Source organism: Papio anubis, chromosome 15 (genome assembly GCF_008728515.1).
Source record: "Papio anubis isolate 15944 chromosome 15, Panubis1.0, whole genome shotgun sequence".
In the NCBI taxonomy this organism is placed as follows: domain Eukaryota; kingdom Metazoa; phylum Chordata; class Mammalia; order Primates; family Cercopithecidae; genus Papio; species Papio anubis.
Genome location: NC_044990.1, coordinates 36389004 through 36413401, shown reverse-complemented (window position 1 = coordinate 36413401; position 24398 = coordinate 36389004). Strand labels below are relative to the sequence as shown.

The 24398-nt window shown below is 33.3% G+C and overlaps 1 protein-coding gene across 3 annotated transcripts in view; it reads right to left on the bottom strand.

Moving 5' to 3' along the window:
* PCDH17 (protocadherin 17) overlaps positions 1-24398 on the bottom strand; it is a 97576-nt gene that overhangs the window by 6529 nt on the left and 66649 nt on the right. For 2 of the 3 annotated variants that reach the window (XM_031655873.1, XM_031655872.1), the window contains one exon: positions 13493-13576. The exons of the other annotated variant lie outside the window; for it this stretch is intronic. In XM_031655873.1, the coding sequence (XP_031511733.1) occupies positions 13493-13576 (84 nt within the window). The remainder of the gene's footprint in view (positions 1-13492; positions 13577-24398) is intronic. 3 annotated transcript variants of the gene reach the window in all.

The following is a 24398-nucleotide window of genomic DNA, read 5'->3' as shown; positions in this document are numbered from 1 at the left end:
AAATAAAAAAAAATAAATAAATTAGCCAGGCGAGGTGGTGCGTGCTTCCCATCCCAGCTACTCGGGAGGCTGAGGCAGGAAGATGGCTTGAGCTCAGGAAGTCAAGGCTGCAGTAAGCTGTAATCATGCCATTTCACTCCAGCCTGAGTGACAGGGTTAAACCCTGTCTCAAAATAAATAAGTAAATAAATACGTAGAAAAGCAAAAAGAAAGGTTCAATATCAAGTATGAGTCTATGTTTCCTTTACCTACTCTAAATGGGAATCACAAATATTACCTTATTTATATCTGTCAGTAAATGTTAGAAAAAATAACATAATATCATTTCAATAAATAGATAACTTTCTGCAAATTTTATCTTTCAAAAAGAAGGAAAATTAGAAAACTTTACAATCTATCTCACTCAGTAATACTTTGTATCATTTATTTTTTTAAAATTCATTTATAACTCATACACTGTCTTCAAAATATGCTAATGTAGCTTCATATTTCATATTGTACCAGCCTTTCATTGTAGCTATTTGAATAGCTAACACTGAATGAATTCAATATGAATTTAAAAGAGAGAAAAAGAGAATAATGCAGACGTACAAAAGTGTAAATCGACCTTGAATTTGAAACCAACAACATAAAATTATTGTTTGCTTGTCACTGCTGAAAATCTGCAGCATTTTACTTAACTCCTTTATATCACATCGTGGGGAGTACATTTTGAATATTGATCATGATACATTACAAGCTGTTCACCTTGTGATTAAACTATAATTTTGATGGCAGCAGTTCACAGGCAGTGAAGACAATTGAATGGACACCTTTGTACAAATAGCAGAAACTATGAGCACGAAGTGAACTCTAACTGTTAAGGGTCAAGTTAGAATTTGTGAGAGAGGGAAATCATTTTTGAAGAAACATAAATAGATGAATAGGTAAATACAGAAAGAAGAGACAGATAATATACAATGAATGACTGGTTGGACAAAAAAAAAAGACAAATGGAAAAAAGGAAGAAAGTAGAAAGGGAAGAAGCAAAACAAAGTGAAGGGAAGGAGGGAAAGGAGAATGAGAGGGACTCAAGGGCTGCGGGGAGATGAAGGTAGAGTGGAGTGTGGAGGGAGAAGGAGGGAAAGCTGCCACAAAGACAGGGTTTGTTTAAGACAAGAAAAGTTGTATTAGCAGTATTTCTGCCATGTGTACCTTCTACCTTTATAAATGCCCTCAATAAGTTAAGTGTGTATAATAAAAAATAACATTGAGGAGTATTTACTTAAGCCCTACAGTTCTAAGGTAGATGGTCAAACTGCTCTCTGTACTTTAAGGGGAATGGATTCTGGAATAGATATGTTGAATTATAAGCTATGGAAATGAAAACAAAAGCAAATTATTTAGATAGCCACCATTTCATATATTCAATATATACACCAGAAAACAAGTCCAGAAACCCTGAACAGAAGAAATCAAATCAAAAATAGTTGACCCAATATTCACTTTTTTCTTCAGGTTCAATCTGGGATTACCAAGAGATTATTTAGTTTTATTTTCCTACTCTCCTCAATATAACATGATCACCCCTTCACAGAATGCATCCCTTGCCAAGAAACATAACAAAATCTAAATAGTATGCAGATGAGAGATACTCACAGATAAGCATGTTTATATTGCAGAAAGAAAACAATTCTAAAGTACACAAGATGGAACTGTGGGCAGTTCTGCCTATATTAGTCACTGTAAACTATAGTGTTTGCAGTTATAAACTATTAGTTTATAGTGTCTAATCTTTTAAAAGCATGATTCCCTGAAATATCATGTGACATTCAATAACTTTAAACCCTTTTTTAGTATTAAGAATCACTTTCTATACTTCTGTTGCTGCATCTGACTATTATGCAGGCCTCAAAGGGAAGTATCTAAATGCAGTAGCCTTAATTAGTTCAATTGTGCCTCTTAATTTATATGACATTTCTGCAAAACAGATGAAGTAACTCAAAAGACTATAGTACTTGCAGTTTACCTGCACCGTAAACCATACACACACATGCACACATATTCATATTGTATACAAACCTTTATTTTTATGTTTGTGATAAAACTTAGCTTTTTCCAAGACAGTCTAAAAATTCATTAATAAAATAGAAAATCTTAAATCCATAACCTATGCATTTATGAACATTGCTAGCAATTGCCATAAGAGAAATACAGGTGAATCCCAGGAATTTCTAAATTCATAATATAAGAGATACAAAAATAAGACAATATTTTATTATTGTAAATAAAATAATATTTTATATATTTGCTTATATATTAACAAAGTTTATATATGTAAATGTGCACATATACATATACATCTTTCAGACTAAAAGCATTAATAAGCAACATTTTAATCTTCCCGTTTGCCACAAGCCTGGGTGCAAAATCTATGATTAGATCAACACTTTAACTGTGTCTGATTTTGAATTTCATGTAATTACAATGGATTTGGACATAAAGATACCTGAAATCTGCATATTCATATTGGCTGATAATATTTGAAAGCTCTCTATCTTTCTCTTTTTTAACCTACACTAAGCAGTTTAACAGCGTAATCTTAAGGATATCAAGCAAGCAATCATTTTGTGACAAAATATACCTTCCGAGGAATTAAGCCATTGTGAAATTATTCTAAATTATATCTATGTGAGGAAAAAATACTTAGATAAAAACGTCAAATTATCTGCTTTTAAATTTTTTTGTTTTGTTTTGTTTTGTTTTGTTTTGTTTTGAGACAGAGTCGCACTGCAGCCCAGACTGGAGTGCAGTGGTGCGATCTCGGCTCACTGCAACCTCCGCCTCCCGGGTTCACAGCATCCTCCTGCCTCAGCTTCCCGAGTAGCTGAGACTACAGGCGCATGCCACCAGACCCGGGTAATTTTTTTTTGTATTTTTAGTAGACATGGGGTTTCACCGTGTTAGCCAGGATGGTCTCGCTCTCCTGACCTTGTGATCCGCCCACCTCGGCCTCCCAAAGTCCTGGGATTACAGGCGTGAGCCACCGCGCCTGGTCAATTGTTGGGTTTTAATAGTCTCCCACAAATGTTATATAATTTAATTTTACAATGTGTTTTAATTGTATAATGTCGCTATATCACAGGAGTGCATAACCATTTCAATGATGCCAAAAATTACCATGTATAAGATGGAAAGTTGAAACCAAAATGTTATTAAAATCAACCAAGATTAACAACGATAAATTGGCCTCAGTTGAACATAGTTATTGTGGAAAGTTCAGGGAAAAACACTTGTGGGTTCTGATTCTGTAGTGTCCAAACACAGGAAATATGCCTAGGAACCAACCAAAAGAGTCTTACTTTGGAGAGAATCTACCTCTTTATTCTATTCTGTCTTGCTCTCAGGGAGAAATTTGTCACAAGTCAGAATTTTAAACTTGTTTTCCCTGTCTTCAAAGCACTACAAAAGTAATTTGTGACCACTTAGGGAAATTTTAGAGAGCATAAAAGGATTTCCTCCCCTGAGTTTCACGCTTACTTGGTACCTTGGGAACTCACATATTTGTACATCTGAAAACATGCATATAGTTTCCAGCACAGGAGTTTCCTATGTGCATCCAGTATTTGCCTCTGATTTTCTTTTCTATAATGATGAGATAAATGTCTGTGTCACAGACGCTTAAAAACCAAAATCTATAAATCATGGCATCAATAAAGACAGTCTAAATTGTTGTGACCACGGGAAAAAGACATTTCAGAAAGTTATCTGTGCTTTACGACTGTCAACCAAATGGTCTTATTTCTGTTTTGTAAACAGATTTAAATAGAAGTCATACTCTTCTATTACTGTGGTAGTTGGTATCGTTTCGAACAGCATCTTAATATTAGAGTTGTTTCCAAGTAGACAACTCTATAAATGGAAGTCTAGTTTTATTTGTTCCCATTATTCTTTTTTTGTTTCTGATTTACCTTCTTTCCCCAACGTAAGCTTTCATAGTATCTAATTAGTTGTCTGGAAAATCAGAAAGCAAGCTCTCGTCTCTATTTATGGTTTGCACTAGTGTTCTGTAGATTAATTCTGTAGAATCTAAGCTAAGTACCCATCACAAATTCTTTATTATCTGCAAACCAAGCCAAGCCAAGACCTTTGGCTGGCAGTTCATGCGCAGTAATGGTTTTCTGTTAAGAGGCTTTAATGGTATAACAATAGCTTGATTTTATGGTCTTTTTCTTTCTTCAGCACATACACACAATTACCCACACATGCATGTGCACACACTTTCCTATTATCACAACAAATTGCAATTTATCCCAATATATTCTAACATACAGAAAACATCAATGATAAAATAGAAATCTCATTGGAAAATCGTCCAACATACCTCTAATAAAATGGATTTTTCTTTCAGTGAGTTGACATAATTTACAACATCCGGTGAACTGACACTTTTCTAACATAAACAGTTCTTTCTTTTTCTGTCTATGTTGATTACTATTCACTTGCTTTCTTTTCCCATCCTATAAAACCTTTACACTTGTTATAATGATAGAGTGAATCATTCCATATAAATGGTACCTTAACAATCTATATTCATACACATTATTATTTCCACTTATGACTTCGATGTCCCATTTACCTGTATATTGTTAAAAATAAATATTCTGTTCTCACTATCTGACTATAAGGAGTAAAATTTTTGCTTTCAATATTATTTCTAGAGACGGTTCTGGATGAGTAAGTTGTATCAAAATCATTTTTTCCTGTGCCAGATTTTTAAATGGGTATTCTAATATTACAAATTTCCCGGAATTTTTTTCCTACTTCCAAGTTTTATTTTAACACCATTTTTAATAAGCTTGTTTTATCCTTTATGCAGGGAAGAACAGGGCTGGGTAAGAAAAAATGTTAATCGGAGAATCCATTGCTTGCTTAGCTAAGCTATTCTTCTATAGCATTGTATTTCCCATGTGTCTCCCTTGTACACAGGGATACATGTTGTTTCTTAATCAAGTAACTCATATACAGATAAACAGATATGGAATGTCTTTTGATGCTTTTATTTTTTAATGTAATGAGGAAAATATATCTTGTTATGATACGCTTATTTCATGAGGCTGCCTGTTCACATGTTGGCAGTGATATAACGAGGAAAACTTAGACATAGGACCCCAGGAACTGAAATTATTTTTAAAGAAATCAGTCCCATAAAGAATTATAAATTTAAAATATAGCTCAAATAATAAAAATACTATGAGAAAAAAATGTATACATTTTGAGGAGTATGCACCGCTAATCTGGCTTCCAGAATTTACATTGTGAAGTGCCATTCTATCTCTTTTGATAGCAGAGAGCACATTTCGCAGAGGAAGTTGTTATAATACTATCAAATAGTCAAACCACGGCAGCTTTGAAGTACCAATCCTCTAGCGTGCACCTGCATCACACAATGATTTTGAATGTATTGCCACGGCTGCATTCAGACACCAGAAATCACTGTCCCATATCATAAGCAAGTGAATCCAATCACAGCTGGGTATTTGGAGCAGTTTGGAGCATTTGCACTTACTCTTCAATGCACCTGCACACCTTCAGGGATGGTTTTAAGTGTTTGTGACCCTTTGGACATAGTAAAATGTTTACCAGAGTAGAATTTTCTGGCATATATATTGACCACACATAGATAGTGCTGTAAGATGAACAGAACTTAAGATAAATTGAAATGAAATATGATAAGGAATAAATACAAAACAGTATTTTATACAGAAGTGCTAGGACTGCAAAACAATGAGAATCTAAGCCATGCGTTGGGAATTTATGGCACAAATATAATTTGTGTCCCATGGCATGCCACTCTGAGATTAACATTGAAAATTTAACCTGCCCCTTCCCTGAATTCCCTTCTGTAGGCACAGCCATTACCTGGGGCAGCAGCAGATGCTTGGAAGCAAAGGCACAGCTAAATGGAACCATCTTTTTCCTAACAGGTACCCTGAAGAGAACTGGCTGAAGCTCAATACTATACCACTAGAAAAAGGTTTATATTCACTTTGAGAAAAGTGCGCTGACAGAGACTTTCAAGGGAAAACAATACAATTCAAATGTCCCACCAGTGTAAAGACAGCTCACATTTTGTGGGCGCATTAGATATGTGTAGTTCAGCAATTACTTTAAAGAAGTTACACGCAATAATTTACAAAGTAAAAATGCATTACACACCTCCCGCACTTTGCCGAGGAATTGAAAGTTTTCAAGGAGGGGTATCTTGGAAAGAATGTTGTAGAACGAGTGTTTTGTTGGAGACAGGCCTGTGGTACATAAACCTACGTCTATCTACTTTTAAAATTCTGAAGTTTGTAAGACTATCTGTCTTCACTGATGAGTGTAAACTTTGATTGGAAACGAAAAAGTAGATGTGAAATCAGCTACATTGGAAATATTCATGATCAATTACATTTTGAACTATGTCACGTGAATGTCAAGCAGCAGAAATACAGAGAAAAGCGTAGGTTGTAATATTGTGAAAGGCTTTATGCAAGAGGTGGTGCTTGATCTGTGATTCAAAGGCTGATCAGGGTTTCAACAGAGAGTGGAGAGCAGAGAGAGGGCGGCCCAGGTAAAGAAGGATTAAGAAAAGAAACACACCTCACATGGGAATGTGCACTTCACAGTGCAGTAAGAGACCAGCTTTATAGGTCAAAGGACTGAAGCTGCAATGGCAACACTTGACATAACAATGAAGAGAAAATTTGCTAGGATCTGAAAAAAGAATGGGAAAGTTCTAAGTAAAAGACCAAACTGAATGCAGCAGTGTATCATATGTCTCAAAGATTTTTGAATTATTTGGGTGGTTGATTGGAAAGATATCAGACACCATTTATGAAACTACAGAATTGGGATGAGCTGTAGGGTAAATAGAATCCAAATCAGCTTTATTTCTAAAAACAGATATCTGGAGTTTTTGGCTTAAGCCAGAGTATCTCCAACAGACATAACAAGACCTGAATGATTCGTTGGAATAGGCATTCCAGCCCTCAAACTCAGCTTTCAGCTTTCATCTCATCTTGCTTCTTCTCAACTAAAGAAAGGCTTAATGTACATTTAAACTGGTATTTTACGTTACCAGCATAAGTTTTGCATTTTTAAATTCTTCATTAGAAAAATATTTCTTTTTCCTATATCTACTTTATCTTTTTTCCCTCTTCCTCTAATTTTCTATTATCATTAACCAAACATATCATTTCATATGATAAAATAGTTGAAATATTCAAGGATTATTTTAGAATATCAGAAAACGGAGAGTCTGGAACAAAGGAGATTCTTTAGGTATTCAAAAGAGAGGTAAAAACTGTATCAACAAAGCCAAGGGAACAACAACGCATAAGATGGATGGATGTTGAATCTCAGAACACTTTTCAAATTTGATACACCATTCCATTGAAAAGGTTTTTGATACACTATATAAAGAACAAGAAATTTAAAAAATTCCATTTTTTTCTAAATAAGCATTTATATTTTATTTGAAGATAATGTAACAATTTTCCCATTGAATTATATATTACAGCATTACTCTGCATTCCTTATTATTTTTTATCTGTTTACCTGGAGACCCTAAAGTTCCCTGAAATCAAGATACTACAGTATATTCTTCAGCATTCCATTCCTTGAATATATGACACACTCAATGTACACTTCTAAATTTGAACAAAATGCTTTAATTGATGGAAAGCATCATTAAATTAAAAGTTATCAAATACTATGGGTAGCCTATAATTAGAACAACTATATACTTTATATATTACTCATTTCATTACCATTCATTTGTGAGCCTATATTGTCAATTTTCAGAGTGATTCCAGGACCAAATGAAGTTGTACATTATAACTGTCTATCGCTGTGAGATACACATTATTTACAGTAAGATCAGATGTCTGTTAAAAACAATGTTTATATACAAAATATAAAGTTCTCTATCTATTATTAAGGATACCATATTAAATTATGAGATAAATAAATCCTGCCTGACATATATTCTACTCGAACTTGGAGGTCAGAATAATTTCCCCTTAGGAAATTTTTTAAACCAGTGACACTGTTATTGAAATCAAAGCCTGTATTTAAATAATCACCTGTTTATAATTTTAAATTATGGAAAACAGTGAGTATCATGAAAACTACACCTCAGCACCTATAGGTTTCTCTCTTCTCTGCTACGTTTCTCTTTTTTTTTTTTTTCCTCTACTGCATTGCCGTGTCAAATGAGGCAGTTTTCTCTTTTAAGTGAGCTGTCTCTTTAGCTTACACTTTAGCCAACAGCTATCATCAACATATGAATTAATTAATAAGTCTTTGTAATTTTAGAGTCTTGAAAGAGTTAATGCAATTTCCAAAAGAACCTGATTTATATGCAGTGAGAAACCTATGCTCCGGCATGCAGTAGTTAGCAAAAGCTGTTTGGTTTACAAGGACAAATTTAAAATTCTAGCAACTTAAATAATACTGTGAATTTCAGACCCAAGACTGTTTAAGTATTCTACTATTCTTCATCTTTAGAAAGGATGTTTTCCTTATGCTTTTATTGCCTCTGTAAGCTAACCCCATCTCTGATAATGACACCGTTTTTGATGACATGGATGAATACATCTAAGATTCAAGTCATCCTCCTAGCAAAGTGGTAATCCTGTAAGGAAGGTCAATGAAAACATGCCTATTAAGCCAAACTCGTCGTAAGAAGCAAGCAAGAGAGTCTTATTAGTGTTTTTCTCTGCCTGCTATCTGATTGCTGTTGGGATGTATATCTATTTATCAGTTTAAATCCTGTTGTTCCTCTTGTTTCTAGCAGCTCTTGTTTTCAATTGCTAGAAACAAGCAAACAGAATCAGGTGTCAGTTTTAGCACTCTCAGGAAACAGTTAATTCAGATGCAGTTCATCTTCTCTGGCTTATTATTTAGCAATCAACCTCTGCCAATAGGATATGGGAGCCCCAGAAGATAGATTTTTAAAGAATGTTTTTAATATTTTAATATTTTTAATGACTTTCTAGTTTCCAGAAGCTATTTATTAAACTCAAAGATTTCTATTTGGGATAGATCTAAAGTTTCCTTTGTTAACTCAAATTAGATGAACATGTTTAGACAAACGTGTTTAGATGAACAGATGGATGTCTTGCTCAAATATTTTCAAAAATATTATACTTTTGAAGAAAGAAGTAATACAAAAGGTTTTTTTAAAGATTCAAATGAGTGAGAAATATATATGAAACTATACTACTCCATAAATGATTCTGCAAAAAGCACTTAAATAACAAAAATGTAAAAACTAAAGCTAAATGCCCTCAATGCATTCATGCATACGTGTATATGTGCATGCATGCACACACACAGAAAAATAATAATAAATACATACCTTAATAAATACATACAAATGTCTCCTATGAAGTGGATTCTTTCTGAGAGGACAATTAAAATGATAGTTTCCAAAGGTAACTTTAGAATAAAATACAGGCATTTGGACCTAAACAATTTGGCCTTGATCTTACTCAAACAAGTACCCCTACCACTAAGCTGCTGAAACCGTGAATCTTATGGCTACTATTATTTTAAATAATCAAAAGTATCTCTAAAGAGTAGGAAAGGATTGACAACTGACATTTTGAATAAAGGCTGTTCTTGGAATTACTTCTCTAAAACCATTCTGTTCTTATTACCTGTAACTGTGCTATAAATTTATTGGAAGCTGATGTGTTTTATCCTCTACAATTGGTTCATCCCAAGAATAAAACTTTAAGTAAAATCAATGCACTTAATATCCATGTTCTAAAGTAAATATACAGAAATGTTTCTTGAAATAGGTTTTACTGGCAATGACAAGCCATTTTTCTAGTAACAGCTTTAATGTTTTGTAATCATTAAAACACACTGAAGCAATGGAGAAATTGGTAAAAAGAGGTCAGGAAATTTACATATTAAAAGAGAGGAGATGTGGCTCTTTAGATTATCCTGCTATGTAATCAAACTGAGGGGCAAAAAAGCTACTGGAGAGGGCTATTTCTGAATCATAGTAAAGATAAAAATGTGTTTTTAAAGAAAATGGTACCATGAAACATACAGTATGGAGACAAAAAAGTGACTAACAGTGATGTTTTAAATACTTTCTCATCTTGGAGAGTATTTTCTGTGATTTGAAAACAAATACAAATATATAAGCAATTATTTTATTTTCAGACTTGCAATCTGAATCTAATCTAAAAAGGAATTCATGTTGATATAACAGAAGAACTAATTAAGACAGTCTTTCTTAATTCAAACATGCTATTTTTGAGTTTTTCTTATTAATAATCTTTTCATTCAATCTTAGCAGTAAGTGATTTTTTGTTGCTGCCGAAGGTATTTTCAAGGAGTTATTTAACAATTTTCATATTCATTATCAAAAATGAATGTATGATTAATTATTCAGTTTGGTGTTCTAAGACCTCCACAATCTGGCCAAAATAAAATTTTTAGGCAATTCTAAATAAATAAACTTAAATTCTAGCAAGTCAGATTTTTACATTTGCTTTCACAGCAAATTTCTTTATAATGTTTAGGAAAGTAGCAGTAGTCTTCTAACTGGACCCTAAAATTCCTTTAGAAATATAATTCATAAGTCAATTGGAGAATGTGGACACTCTATTCGACACATAATTGGGATCACAAAGTCTCTACACAAAGGAGAAAAACACTTGAATTTAAGTAAGTTTCACTCTAACCTTAAATGTGTACATTTTTCAGGTTCAGATGAGTTTTTGACTTGAGATAAAGTTACCCAGCATTAAAATCCAAGGTCTACCTGTAAGTGAACTACAATTAAACTATTTGATTCGACAAATTTCCAGTAATATATTTATTTTAATGCTCATTGTTTAAATGAAAAAAGTATTTATGATCACAAAGGAAACCTACCTGGTATATTATAAAATGGAAAAATTACTAGGTTAGCAGTTCTTAGTAAAAATAAACTTAGGCTTTTTTTCTTATTGAATATAGTTGTTTTATTACTAAAAGTAAATATATCTGCATAAAATCCCAAATATAAATAACGTATTGTTAAAGAATTTATTAAAAACTATACATCCCAAGATACATAACTCATTGATGTATTTATTACCTATAAAACACAAAGATTATATCTGTATGAACTATTTGGGAGATAATTTAAACAAAAATAAAAATATTAGTATGATTATTTTATAACAGAGACAAAATTATTATATTATAGTAATTTTATGATAATAAAAATATGCAAAACTACATTCAGTAGCCTCAACAATTGTATTCTAAATTGAAGAGTTTTTTTTTTTTTTTTTTTTTTTTTTGAGACGGAGTCTCGCTCTGTCGCCCAGGCTGGAGTGCAGTCGCCAGATCTCCGCTCACTGCAAGCTCCGCCTCCCGGGTTCGCGCCATTCTCCTGCCTCAGCCTCCCGAGCAGCTGGGACTACAGGCGCCCGCCACCTCGCCCGGCTAGTTTTTTTGTATTTTTAGTAGAGACGGGGTTTCACCGTGTTAGCCAGGATGGTCTCGATCTCCTGACCTCGTGATCCGCCTGTCTCGGCCTCCCAAAGTGCTGGGATTACAGGCTTGAGCCACCGCGCCCGGCTGAGAGTTTTATAGTATATATATTCATAGAAAATATTTGCAAGCTTTGCTATGCTGATTATCTTGATACTTTAACTGAGAAAATGTAAGTTTAAAAAGATAACTTCAAATTTGTCACATAATTATCATCCAAGGAATACAGCTAAAAAGCAAAGGTACATATAGTTATGCATGCATCCTTCATACACATGACTAAATAATTACATTCATATGCCAGATGGAAATGAATAGAAGGGGCCTTGCCTAAAGGCAACAATCTCTGAGAACCACTTAGTGGACATAAAATCAGGCTTAATTTACCTAACAACAGCTTCCAGTTTTCCTGGTGCTCAATCAAAACACTAGCTCTGTGTTTCTTGTTGGTAAATGGCCATGGTTCTTCACAGGTGTGCATGTGCCTGTGCATGTATGTACCACTGAGCATTCACATACACTTGAGCAGGGAATGGATGTGAGATCAAGATAGAAATATATTAAGAACACATGAAATAATGTATATGAATTTACATTCTAAAATCCAAAATGATGTATTGCTATAAATGATACCTTTGAATTTAATTTTTGCTGAATGAAAAAATATAACTCATTTCCCAATTAATTAAAATTTAATCAATGTGAAATCAGTTATTCAAGGGTAACAAGGAAGACTTTATATAGGCCTTATATATGTGTGTGTTTCAAATTTCTCACCTTATTACCCCCAAATCAAGGACAGTTATAACTTTCCCAACTACAACCTCATCTGTTTAAAGCTGTTCTAATTTTCCTCCAATTTCCATTCATTTCCATACAAGAAATAAAGCAACCTTGTCTCTTTCTCTGGCATGAATAAAGCAAGGAAAATTGCGATTCTTAGATTGCTATAATATACATGTATGTTTTTCAAACACAGCAACAACCTGATATAATCATTTTCTCCAGTAGCAAGTGTTTTTCTTATGTAGTGATTAAACTATGCAGAAACCAATCAAATCTCTCAAAAGCCTTCAAACGACTCAGAGACTTGGATGATATCCAGACATAGAATAATATAATATGTTGAGCTAAAATTTCACCTGAGATAGGAATACTTTTTTCTGTTTGTTACTTAATTTTTCCAGTTGTTTCAAATGTTAATGTGTTTTCCAAGATTATCTGAATCACATCTAGTGCATACTTAGAGATTGAAATATATTGCATAATTTATGGAGTTCCAGGGATTTAAATATTCATTAGCCTCATTGGCCATTATAATTTATATAATTTTGGTTCTGCCTTGCCTTTAGGAAACTATATGGGGCTGCTATGTAAAGGTTTTTAAAAGTATTGTATAAAGAAGTCTTTATCGTATTTTCACAAAGTAACACTTAGCTAATATGATGTGTAATTGAGTCCAAAAGTAAAGAGGAATTTGGGGACTCAGTTTCTCAGGTGAAACAGTTCTTCAGGTGGTAACAGTGAAGCAGATTGCATCTACACCAACAACTCACACCAAAAGAAAATAATCAAGTCTTTCTTTCCTGTATAGCCCACTTTCTATTCCATCAGTTTATTCTACCCTATATCCTAAGTGAAATTAATATAAGTGGTAGAATTTTCAAAATATGAAATAATTACGATTTGGCCCACTTAAACTCACTTAAGAATAACAAATATGAAAAACCTGGTGTAAGACTAGATTCTTGTTTCAACCGTTAACACTATACAGCTTTTCCTGAAATACTAAGAGCATTAATGAAGAAACAATAAAGAAAATTACTCACTTACTATGCTATTTTCCTTTAAAGAAATAAGGTCCACACGTTCTGCCTTGCAAATGTATAGTTTTATGAGTGCTATCATCTAACAAGTAAAATTTGGATCACAGAGAAGAAAGCTAGCAGATGAAGAAATTGCTCACCTGGAGGAAGCAGATCAACAGACTGAAGTCTACTTGTGATGGTGTGTAGGGTGAGGATAGCAAAGGAAAGCAAAGTCGGGAATGCTTGAAAAATAAAATATTTTTAGTTAACAAATAGAAAAAAACAAGTAGGAAAAAGGGCCAAATGAATTACGAATCCTTCTCTATTGATTTTAACTTTTATATTAAAATTCCTTAGAATGATGAATATCTAAAAGATACGGTCATTGGTATTTCCCCAGCTACACAAGACTTAGTCTTATTGGAAGAAAATTACTTTTCTGGGGGCATTTAAGTTTAGATGAGATGAAAACAGTGCAAAGTAATCAGATGTATTCCTAGGTCCATGGAAGAAATACACTCATGATGATGATGCGTTCATTTACCTTAAATCAAATAATTTTCTGCAATAGTGGATAGAAGATGTGAACAAGTAGGCCCCAAAAATTAAAGTCACAAACTATTCTATAATATCCCTAGTTACCAAGGTTTTAATAAAAATGTGTACTGAATCTTAACGTTAACTATACAATATATGCTGTCTAGAACTTGAAACAAGAGACTATTTGTAATTTAGCCCTTTACTCAGTCACCTAATTTAAGAATGTACTGACTTTTAGCAATGAGAAATATATATATATATATATATATATATATATATAATAGAGAGAGAGATATATATATATTTCTGTAACATCTTCTTTTTTTTTTACCTGACGTGAAACATGTATGTAATACAAGATTAAGAAAATGCTGTGATATACTCCTGCTTTTGTTTTTGTTTTGCTTTTTATGAGCCTCTAACTTAAATATATTATGTACATGTATATTTGATCTACTTCTTAGACTAAAACAAACAAAAAAAGAACATTTTGTTTTGCATTAATGTTATTGAAATGCACAAATGCATGGTGAATATGAGAAATCAATTGCTGCCTAAAAGTCCTGCCAAAAAATAATTTTAAAAAAAGCCTGTTGGTGAGCAAGAGTAACTTTATTTTTAAAATAGTCTCATTTTCTGAGATTCAACCTTTATTCAACATCTGTTGTTTGCCCCTCCCCTGGAATATAATTATGTAGGATTCCAAGGTAAAACAGGTTGAGCAATTAATAACAAGTAGCTCAAATGGTTTTTTTCTCACTGTTGCCTTGGGGATGTTTCTTTCATTCTTTTCTTTTTCCCCTGGCTTTGTGTTTAATTTGTGTAAGTTTCTGTCCTATTTTTAAAGTATACTCTCACAACAGATGGAAACACCTGAAAATAAGTCTGCCTCACACACATTTAAATGATGACTATTGTAATATTTAACAGAGTAAAGAGAATACAGAATATACTGAATGTTTGTTTAGGGAAAAAGAATAATCTGTAAATTACCTTGTTATTATGTTCATCTTGAAATTCTGAAAAAGCACTAGTTCTTGCCAAATACATATAAAAAAAGCTCAAAGTCTATGACCTTCATATATTCTTACTTTGTTACCAAACTCATTTGTCTTTTCAACATATAACATGACCCTCTTAGATTTTCAATCCTACCAACAATAAGACTTTTTAATATCCATTAATCATTTTACTATGTAGAAGGCACTTTACATTTACTTGATAATAATCCAAACTCCATCGTCAATATCTAATGTATTTAGATATATTCAAAATATGTCACATATTTTTAAAATAATATAAGCAGTCACATAAAGTACACAACTCCTTTAATCAGAAAAATTGATCTCATCCAATTTGAAGAAAAAACAGCTATAGGCTGTGTACTTGATTGGATACTGACCCCCACCCCAAAATGTATGTAAACCCGGAACATCAGAATATGACCTTATTTGGAAATAGGGTCTCTGCAGATGTAATTACTTAAGGTGAGGTCATACTGGATTAGAGTTGGCCTTAATCCAAAGACTTGTGTCCTTGTAAGAAGGAAAACAGAGACACAGAGACAGTCACATAGGGAGAACATCATGGGACCATAGACACAGAGATTGAAGTGTGTGTCTAAGATTGCTGGCAATTACCAGAGTCAAGGAAGGGTCCTCTCCTAGAACCATAAGACAGAGCATGGTCCTACTGACACCTTGATTTTGGACTTCTAGCCACCAGAACTATGAGATAATACATTTCTGTTATTTTTAGCCACACAGTTTGTAGTACTTTGTTATAACAGCCCTAGAAAACCATTACTAATTTTGGTACTGTGAAGTGAGGTGCTGCTATAAAAAATATGTAAAAATGTAGAAATGGCTTTAGAATTGTGCCATGGGTAGAAGCTAAAAGAGCTTTGAGGGTACTTGATAGAAAAAGCCTACATTGTTTCGAATGTACTGTTGAAGGAAATAATGACATTAAAGTTGATTTTGCTGGGGGCTCAGAAAAAAGCAAAGGAAAAGCTACAGAGAAAGCTTTTATTATGACTATATATACACACAAACACACACACACACACACACACAAATGGTCATATATCACAAACAAAGCTACAGAGAAAGCTTTTTTATGACTATGTACATATATATATACGTATATATAGTCATAAATGGAAATGATCTCAAATTGAAATATTTTTGGACACTGAAAGTAAGACAATCCTTGTTATAAAGTGGTAGAAAACTTTGCCAAATTGTGATCTACTACTAAGTAGAAGGTAGAACTTGTAAGTGATGAACTTGGATACTTAGCCCAGATCTCCAAGCTAAGTATGATGTGTGTAATGTGGTTACTCTTCTTGATGCTTATATTAGCTAGGTGCAAAAGTACTTGCATTTTTGGCAATTTATTTACTGGCAAAAGCTGCAGTTACTTTTGTAATTGAGAAAATCGCATAATTGAGAAAAAGAAAATTGAGAAAATTAATTAAAGGAAAAGAGAATAATTGAGGAATGAACTCTTAAGGAAAAGGGAAGCAGCACTTGATTTGAAAAATTCTCAGCTGTCAATCAGATAACATGCTTTGGAAACAGAGTCAAGGGTATGGCTCAACAACCATTTGCTAAAGAGATTAAGCAAGTGACTTATGGATCCAAGCCACCATTTCAACAGTGGTTAGGATTAGAGAAGGAGTTACTAAGCAAGGATCTATAGAGAACTATGTTGTCTATTGTTGATCTTGTCAACACAGAAGATGAACAAAGTTTTTGAGAATTTTATACTAACAGAAACATTGCCAATATGGACTGAAAAGGACAGGGATGGGATGAAATGAAGAACAAACCATCATGGAGAGCATGGCCCTGCTAGACTTTGATTTTGTACGTCTAGTTTCCGGAGCCATGAGAGAATAAATTTCTCTTGTTTTAAGTCACCCAGTTAGTGGTACTTTGTTGTAGCAGCCCTAGGAAATTAATTCAGCCTGTTGGAAAATAAATTTCAAAATATAAAACACCTACATAGCAGTAAAAATATTGCTGCTGATAATGGCAATGGAGAAAATGAAAAAGTAGATTGTGGAAAGATAAAACAAGATTGAAATGACAAAATTAAATTTTTGTCTTCCATATTATGGTTCACAAATAAACAATTTGGCAAAAGACATAAGTATATATGCCAGTAAAATTGATGCTGCTCACTGTAAGACTCAATTGACAGCACCCAAGAAACACATATGTAATTGTTCCAATTCACACCAAATACTTTGAAAAAAGTTCTCTTAAAATGTCTACAAATTAATTACTAGTTTTGCTTTTATTTTCAGTTTCATGTTTTAATATTTACATTTCCTGGATTTCAACGTGTAGAAGTGATCTGATGCTTTTTCTCTGACACCTAGTGAAAGGTGAGAGTATTTTTTTTATTTTTTTATTTTTTAAGATGGAGTTTTGCTCCTGTTGCCCAGGCTGGAGTGCAATGGCTCAATCTCGGCTCACCGTAACCTCTGTCTCCCGGGTTCAAGTGATTCTTGTGCCTCAGCCTCCTGAGAAGCTGGGATTACAGGCATGTGCCACCACACCCAGCTAATTTTGTATTTTTCATAGAGATGGGATTTGCTCCATATTGGTCAGGATGGTGTTGAACTCCCGACCTCAGGTGATCCACCTGCCTCGGCCTCCCAAAGTCCTGGGATTACAGCATGAGCCACCACACACAACCTATTTTTGTTTATTTTTTAAAACTGCTGAAACTTCTCTTTTCAGTTTGCGTACTGTGTTTGATTTATATGTATAGTATATCAGATGTTTGGCGTCATCTCCAGGGATAAATTGGCTTAAATTTTCCATATATACTAGTGAGTTATTAAATGAAATGTGTGACAATACATGTGCACAAAATGTGCACATATGCATATGGATATTTGGATTAATGATCAAATGAGATCGTCTTCTATAAGGAGAATACATGTCTTTGTATTTGTAAATATAGCTCCATATACATGCATGTTTTTAGTCAGATACTTAATATGAATAGTATGACTGGATGATGCCAGTAGATGATACTCTGCATTGTTTCAGACAATATATAAATAATTGTCCTACTTTTCTAGAAAATGAAAACTTAAACATTAAAAATATTTCATATTTATACATTTATTAAAAGGCATTGATTATATTTTTCATTTAGATAAAAAAGGCAGAAATATATTTTCCTTAAGAAATATTATGCTAAATTTCACTAAAATACACTATATATTAGCAATACTTATATGGGTTATTAGCAAAGACATTTCTCAATTTAGTACAAATGCATGTATTTTGTTTCTTTTGGTTTTATATCTATATTAATATTAAATCATATTTTCTCCCTAAGGGATTCTACTTCACGAAATAACTGTTGTGGAGGAGGAAAAGAGTAAATGTCAAGTACCTTTAAAAAGACATTGAGTCAAACTTTACAACTGATTCGTTGTGGGATGCTAAAGAAATTCTACATTACAAATACATATGCACATACACACATAATATAGATATATACATACACATATATACATTATATAATGTATATGTATATATAGTATTCACATGTCCTTAGCAAGTGCAGATCTTACAAATCAATCTATTCAAGTTATATAATATACCTCAAAGTGATTAAACCTAATGGTGTGTGAAAACTGACAAGAGTATCTTACACACAAATGCAATAAAATATCTCTTATTGTTTTGTGATACTGTTCAAAGTAGAATGTTTCCGCCATGTTATTTCAATTTCTTTAAATGAAAAATCAATGCATGTTTTATTGTAGCATAGCAAATTACCCCTTGTCACTTTGTTTCAAATAATGGCTTCCAATTACAGTGCCCACGTCTTAGGTTTCAGTAGTTTTTTTAGAGATTTGAGTCAGCAAGCCGGGCTTTACAATAGGGAATAGCTATTAAATTAAAATTATTCCTAATATTTATCTATCAATCATTATGCTGACTCAGAAATATAATGCAAAATTATATTTAAAAAATGGTTTATGTTATCAGAATTATAATCAAAGGGAAAAATGCTCAATAGACTTTTGATTTTCTACAAAATTTCTGCTGCCTACTAGACTGCTTTAGAGAGCAGATTTTGTTATCTGTAATGCTTACCAAAAAGTCATGAAGACATAATAAGCCATGTAATCATCATTATACTTGACAATGGCTACAAAGAAGAGAGAAATCATTTAAACCATTTCAGTTTGATGTCAAAACAAAATGGCACACTGACAGGTACAGCTGGGTTGTGATTAAATTTCAGAGACTACAAACCTATATAGCTGAATTCTCATTCATTTTAGTCTTGAAATCAGAGAACAGGTATCTAAGAGTATAAAAATATTCAATCAAATCAAGAATAAATCTTATCTTAAATTTTTTCTGTGACTTTCTCTAGCTCAACAATAGTAGCAACAGCAGTAAAAATAAAAGGATAAGTCAACATTCTTATTATGACAGAAAACAAACATCACTGGTAGACCATGCAATCAAAAATACTGAGTCTATGTGTATTCCACAACTCAAAATAAATTATTTTCTGGAAGTTTATTCTTTATTTTGAATTTTGGAATTCAAATAAAAATTTTACTACATTAAAAAGGTCATAATTAATTAGATTCTTAGTTTAGTTTACAAAAATATGCTAAACTCATAGGGTGGCTGAACTACAGTGCTACATACAATGCTAAGAATACTAGCTCAGAACATTAGAAGTTTATTCAGTTGGTGATATTGAAATGTACAGTACTCAATTATTAGCTGTATTCAACATGTTGTGCAATTGTTCTAAAAAAGAGAATGCTAACTCAGGCTAATTAATTTGAAGTTCTAGCAATTAATCTGAAGTCTTTGAACAGAACAATAAAACATAATAGAAATCGCAGGAGAAAAAGAGCTAGTTTCCTTCTTTTGGGCCATAGACATGATTTTATGAAGAGGCATGAAAGAAGAGTTTGTTTTACTCCGATCTCCTTTTCTCACTCCTCCTTATCTTTCCTCCACTATACACTTTCTTGCATCCCTAAATTTATCAGACTTTCTTTGTTAACCTAATTGGGAAATGTCACCTTTACTTATTTACTACCCCTAGAAGTTCCTTATGTACCCCAAATTATCTATAAGTTTTTCCTGTCTCAAAAAAAAAAAAAAATGTGAATGCCAAGCAGTTCATATCTGTTGTACGTTAGGCCTAAAAGCAAGCTGATTAAATTATATTCAAAGTCATGTGGCTTAAAAAACCCATAACCTCAAATTTTAGAGAAAAAGAAGATGCCTTTTTTGGACTTTTAAATTCTTATCTTGGCAAAAGAGAATGTGTCATTCAAAAGTGGGAAACATTTACAGAAGCCAGTTAATTCCATCACTTGTGTAATTTTAATAAAAGGAAACTGGTGATATAAGACAGAACACATAGATGCATATGTGCACATGCAAACACACCACACACACAACACAGTTACAAACACATACTTTTGCAGAGAGATAGGCAGAAAGGTCAGAGTCAGGTGGAGCCTGCCAGCATCTCTAACTGTGCCTCCTTCTAATAGCTATTTTTTCTAACCACTTTTTGAGCTCATTGTTAGTAGCAGTTCAGAATGTGACAAAGACAATAAGAGCAGGACAGTGTTCTCCTATGGGTCTATGTGGGTCATTTATAGTCAGAGACTGGCTGTCTGGCCACATGCAGCTGTATGTGATACTGCTGAGCTCTTTCAGTGCTTGGAGAGCACAGTGGAGGCAAAGGGAGAGTATTTCTACTATCCTTTGACTATAGCTGCCTGCTTTGTTTGAGGAGTTGAGAATTTCAACTTGAATATGTGTATTACTGCAAATACAAATGATGTCTGGCAGTTAGAACATTGGGGAAGGGAAGGCATTGAATTTGGCAACCCTGCACAGCCGGATTTAAAGTTTTACTATAGGTGTTCTAGATCAATTCTCTTATGTTCTATATTCTTTCATTCCCTCCTCTGTAAAAATGGGGCTATCCTCACAGGGTTTCTGTGGGGGCTAAGTGAATACACGTATGCAAAGCACCCAGTGAATGCTGCCATTAGGTTATAATGCCAAGTAGGGCTGGGTGGGCAAATGAATAAATGTACAATATAATTCAGGCACATGTCTGTTTAGACATGGAGCCTTTTGCAAGTGAAAGCCATTTATTTTGAAGCTACGTTTCAGCATCAAAAAGAAAAACAGGCCGGGCATGGTGACTCACGCCTGTATTCTCAGCACTTCCGGAGGCCGAGGCGGTGGATCACCAGATGTCAGGAGCTTGCTTGAGACCACCCTGGCCAACATGGTGAAACCCCATCTCTACTACAAATACAAAAATTAGCTGGGCGTAGTGGCACGTCCCTGTAATCCCAGCTACTCGGGAGACTGAGGCAGGAGAATCGCTTGAACCTGGGAGACAGAGGTTGCAGTGAGCCGAGATCATGCCACTGCACTCCAGCCTGGGCAATAGAGCAAGACTCCATCACAAAACAAAACAAAACAAAACCCATACAGTTATTGTTGTTGCTGTTTTTAATACACTTAAAACTTTACTACACTTAAAATAAAAGTTATTCAAAATTTAAATATGTAATAAACAAAACAAATACAGAAAACTTTTGAGGGTGGAATTCATTTACAATTGAAGCAAAAATGTTATAAATATATTATTCTTTACTTCGATGTCATTTTTGTAATGAATAGAATCAGAATTTTAGAGCCACTGGTCATCTGTCACCGTACTTCTCTTATAGGAGACCATGTTCAGGATACATAAAACCGAAAACAAACATGGCACATTTTTCTGAAGAATAAAATTACTAGATGAAAAATAATTTTAAACATTACTTCTTAATTTAAAAATATTGAAATTATAAGACATAAAGAAAATCACGGGTGTCTTAAATTTAAAATATGAGAATCAAATACTTCTAGCCGTAGTTGGAAGGCCCAGAAGTATGTATTTATTTTTTTCTGCCTTTAGAGATCCTTTAGTAGAAAATTCTGGGAAGTATCAAAAAGGTAAAGGGATTTGACCAGGGCCCCACACAAGTTAGAAGCAGAGCAAATTTTAGAACAGTATCTCATATCTACCATACAAATTATGTTCCCATCACTTTTTGCTTCGCTTCTACAGGTTATGTTAAAAAACAAACAGACAGACAAACAGTGGGGCAATATAAAGTAACCCTGTGACAATGTAGTTTGATAAACTGTGAAAGATAATGCTAGCTTTTGTCTGTCTTTGACTTTTTTGGTAAACTATACTTCATTTAAAAAAATTCTTTTTTATGAGTCTTAATTCTGTAAGAAAATAATAAGGAAGGTTTATTTTTAGTCTAAACATCTAGTTATTATTTACACATTGTTTATTGATAGTCAAAAAATCGTGACTCAAAAGAAGGACATTATTGTTACTATTATTATTATTATATTATTATTATTACTGAGATGAGGTTTTGCTGTGTTGCCCAGGCAGTTCTCGAATTCCTGGGCTCATTTTTCCTCCTGCCTCAACCTCCCAAGTAGTTGGGATTACAAGCACAAACCACCAGGCCTGGCTTAAAACACATCTTATTTACCTCTTAATTGAACACTGTGAAAATAATCCTATTTCAGAAGTGTTTGTTCTGAATTTTTCTAGTGTAGTCTAGTTCAAATTTTAATGTGCATGACTGACTGTTCACCTATAGAATGACAGTCACATTAATATATTTACTTTATATTTTTCCGAAGACAAATGCCTTTGGACAATATCAACATAATTTCAAACAAAAGAAAGAACATATTTACTCCCACAATTAGGCTTCTTCAATCCCTCAAAACAAATATATCCATCTAAGCTTCTTCCCTTGCTGCTACTGTACATTAGCATATATAATCTTTGTGTAGTTGGTCAAGAGATCGAGACCATCCTGGCCAATGTGGTGAAACCCCATCTCTACTAAAAACACAAAAATTAGCTGGACATGGTGGCATGTGCTTGTAGTCCCAGCTAGTCAGAAGGCTGAGGCAGGAGAATTGCTTGAAGACGGGAGGCAGAGAGTGCAGTGAGTCAAGATCACGCCACTGCAATCCAACCTGGAGATAGAGCAAGACTTCGCCTCAAAAAAAAAAATAAAAAATAAAAAATAGAGAGAGAGAGAGAGAGATGTAATTATATGTGATAGTTTATATTTTAGGGAGGTGAGGAATGTTAAGTATCATAAAAAAATGTTTATTTTTCAGGTAAGAATATTGAGGTCCAGGATAGTTAGGGACAAAACAAGAATTATTCAACTGATGCCAACTCTAGTCTCTTTCCACACTTCATGTATCTCTATATTTTTCTTTTTGTGTTTCTCTGTGGTAGTTACTCATAACAAGTTGACCACAGAATGTATTGACAAAACCACGGCCATTTTGAAAGTGATAGGAGCTGCCATTAATAATTTTGCCAGAAGAATATGTATAAATAGAGATTTTTCTGAGTGAACCGTGACATAAGATATCCCTACTCATAAGATAAAGAAATATTAAGTTTAGTATCCTTTATTTTGTTCTGAAAAGGTCATTTAAAAAAGTAAACCAAATAAAAATTTCATTGTGTTGAATAATTTTAACATTTTTTCCTGGAGAAGAATATAAATTTTTAATATTTTAAAATATTTAAACAGTTGTATATTTATTGACTGAAAAGAAGATTCCTTCAATGTACGTGGAAAAATGTGGTAGAAAATCTTTATCATTTTTGAGAGGAACAATAGTTACCACAAAGAACAGAAATAGAGAAATGGTAAGAATATCCATATAAAATATTAAGCTAATCAAAAAACTTTAAACCAAATTTAGAGTTATAAAAGAAGCAATACAAACATGACTTGTAAAAAAAAAAAAGTATTACAAAAAGAAAGAAAGGTAAAACAAAAGGAGGATACAAAGGCATGAGGATCCGAATTGCAAGTTTGCAAAGAGACTGTGCAAATTAATCATACAAAACAGGAGAGAGAAATGTAATGTGCAAATGTGATGAAAGAATTCTGGTGCCGCTCACTTGAGTAATCAAAGAATGACAGATCAATAATTAAAATTATAAAGATAGCTGGGAGAATAATTTCTTAGGAATTCAGGAAATTAAAAGAAACTTTCACCTTTTTTCAATTTGGGTATATAAAAACAAAGATATGTGTTATTTCACACACATACACACATACACACTTTAAAAACACAAATCAATGAAACAGAACTGAGTATGAACTTTCTAGTATCTCTTTTGACAAAACGTCAATGCCTACAAGGGAACGCATACACATTAAAATACTACAAGCTGAAACCATTGAGATGTACCATGGCTGGTAATTATCTAGGACACCAAAAGATCCTGGCAAAAGTTAATCTAATAAATCTGCCATTATCTCTAATACTTCAAATCTGTGCCTTGAGCTAAACACTTGTCAAAATGGAGCTCTGTTTACATATAATTGAATCAGAGTGGGTGAAAAAATATGTCAAGCTGGTTTTCTAGCTACCG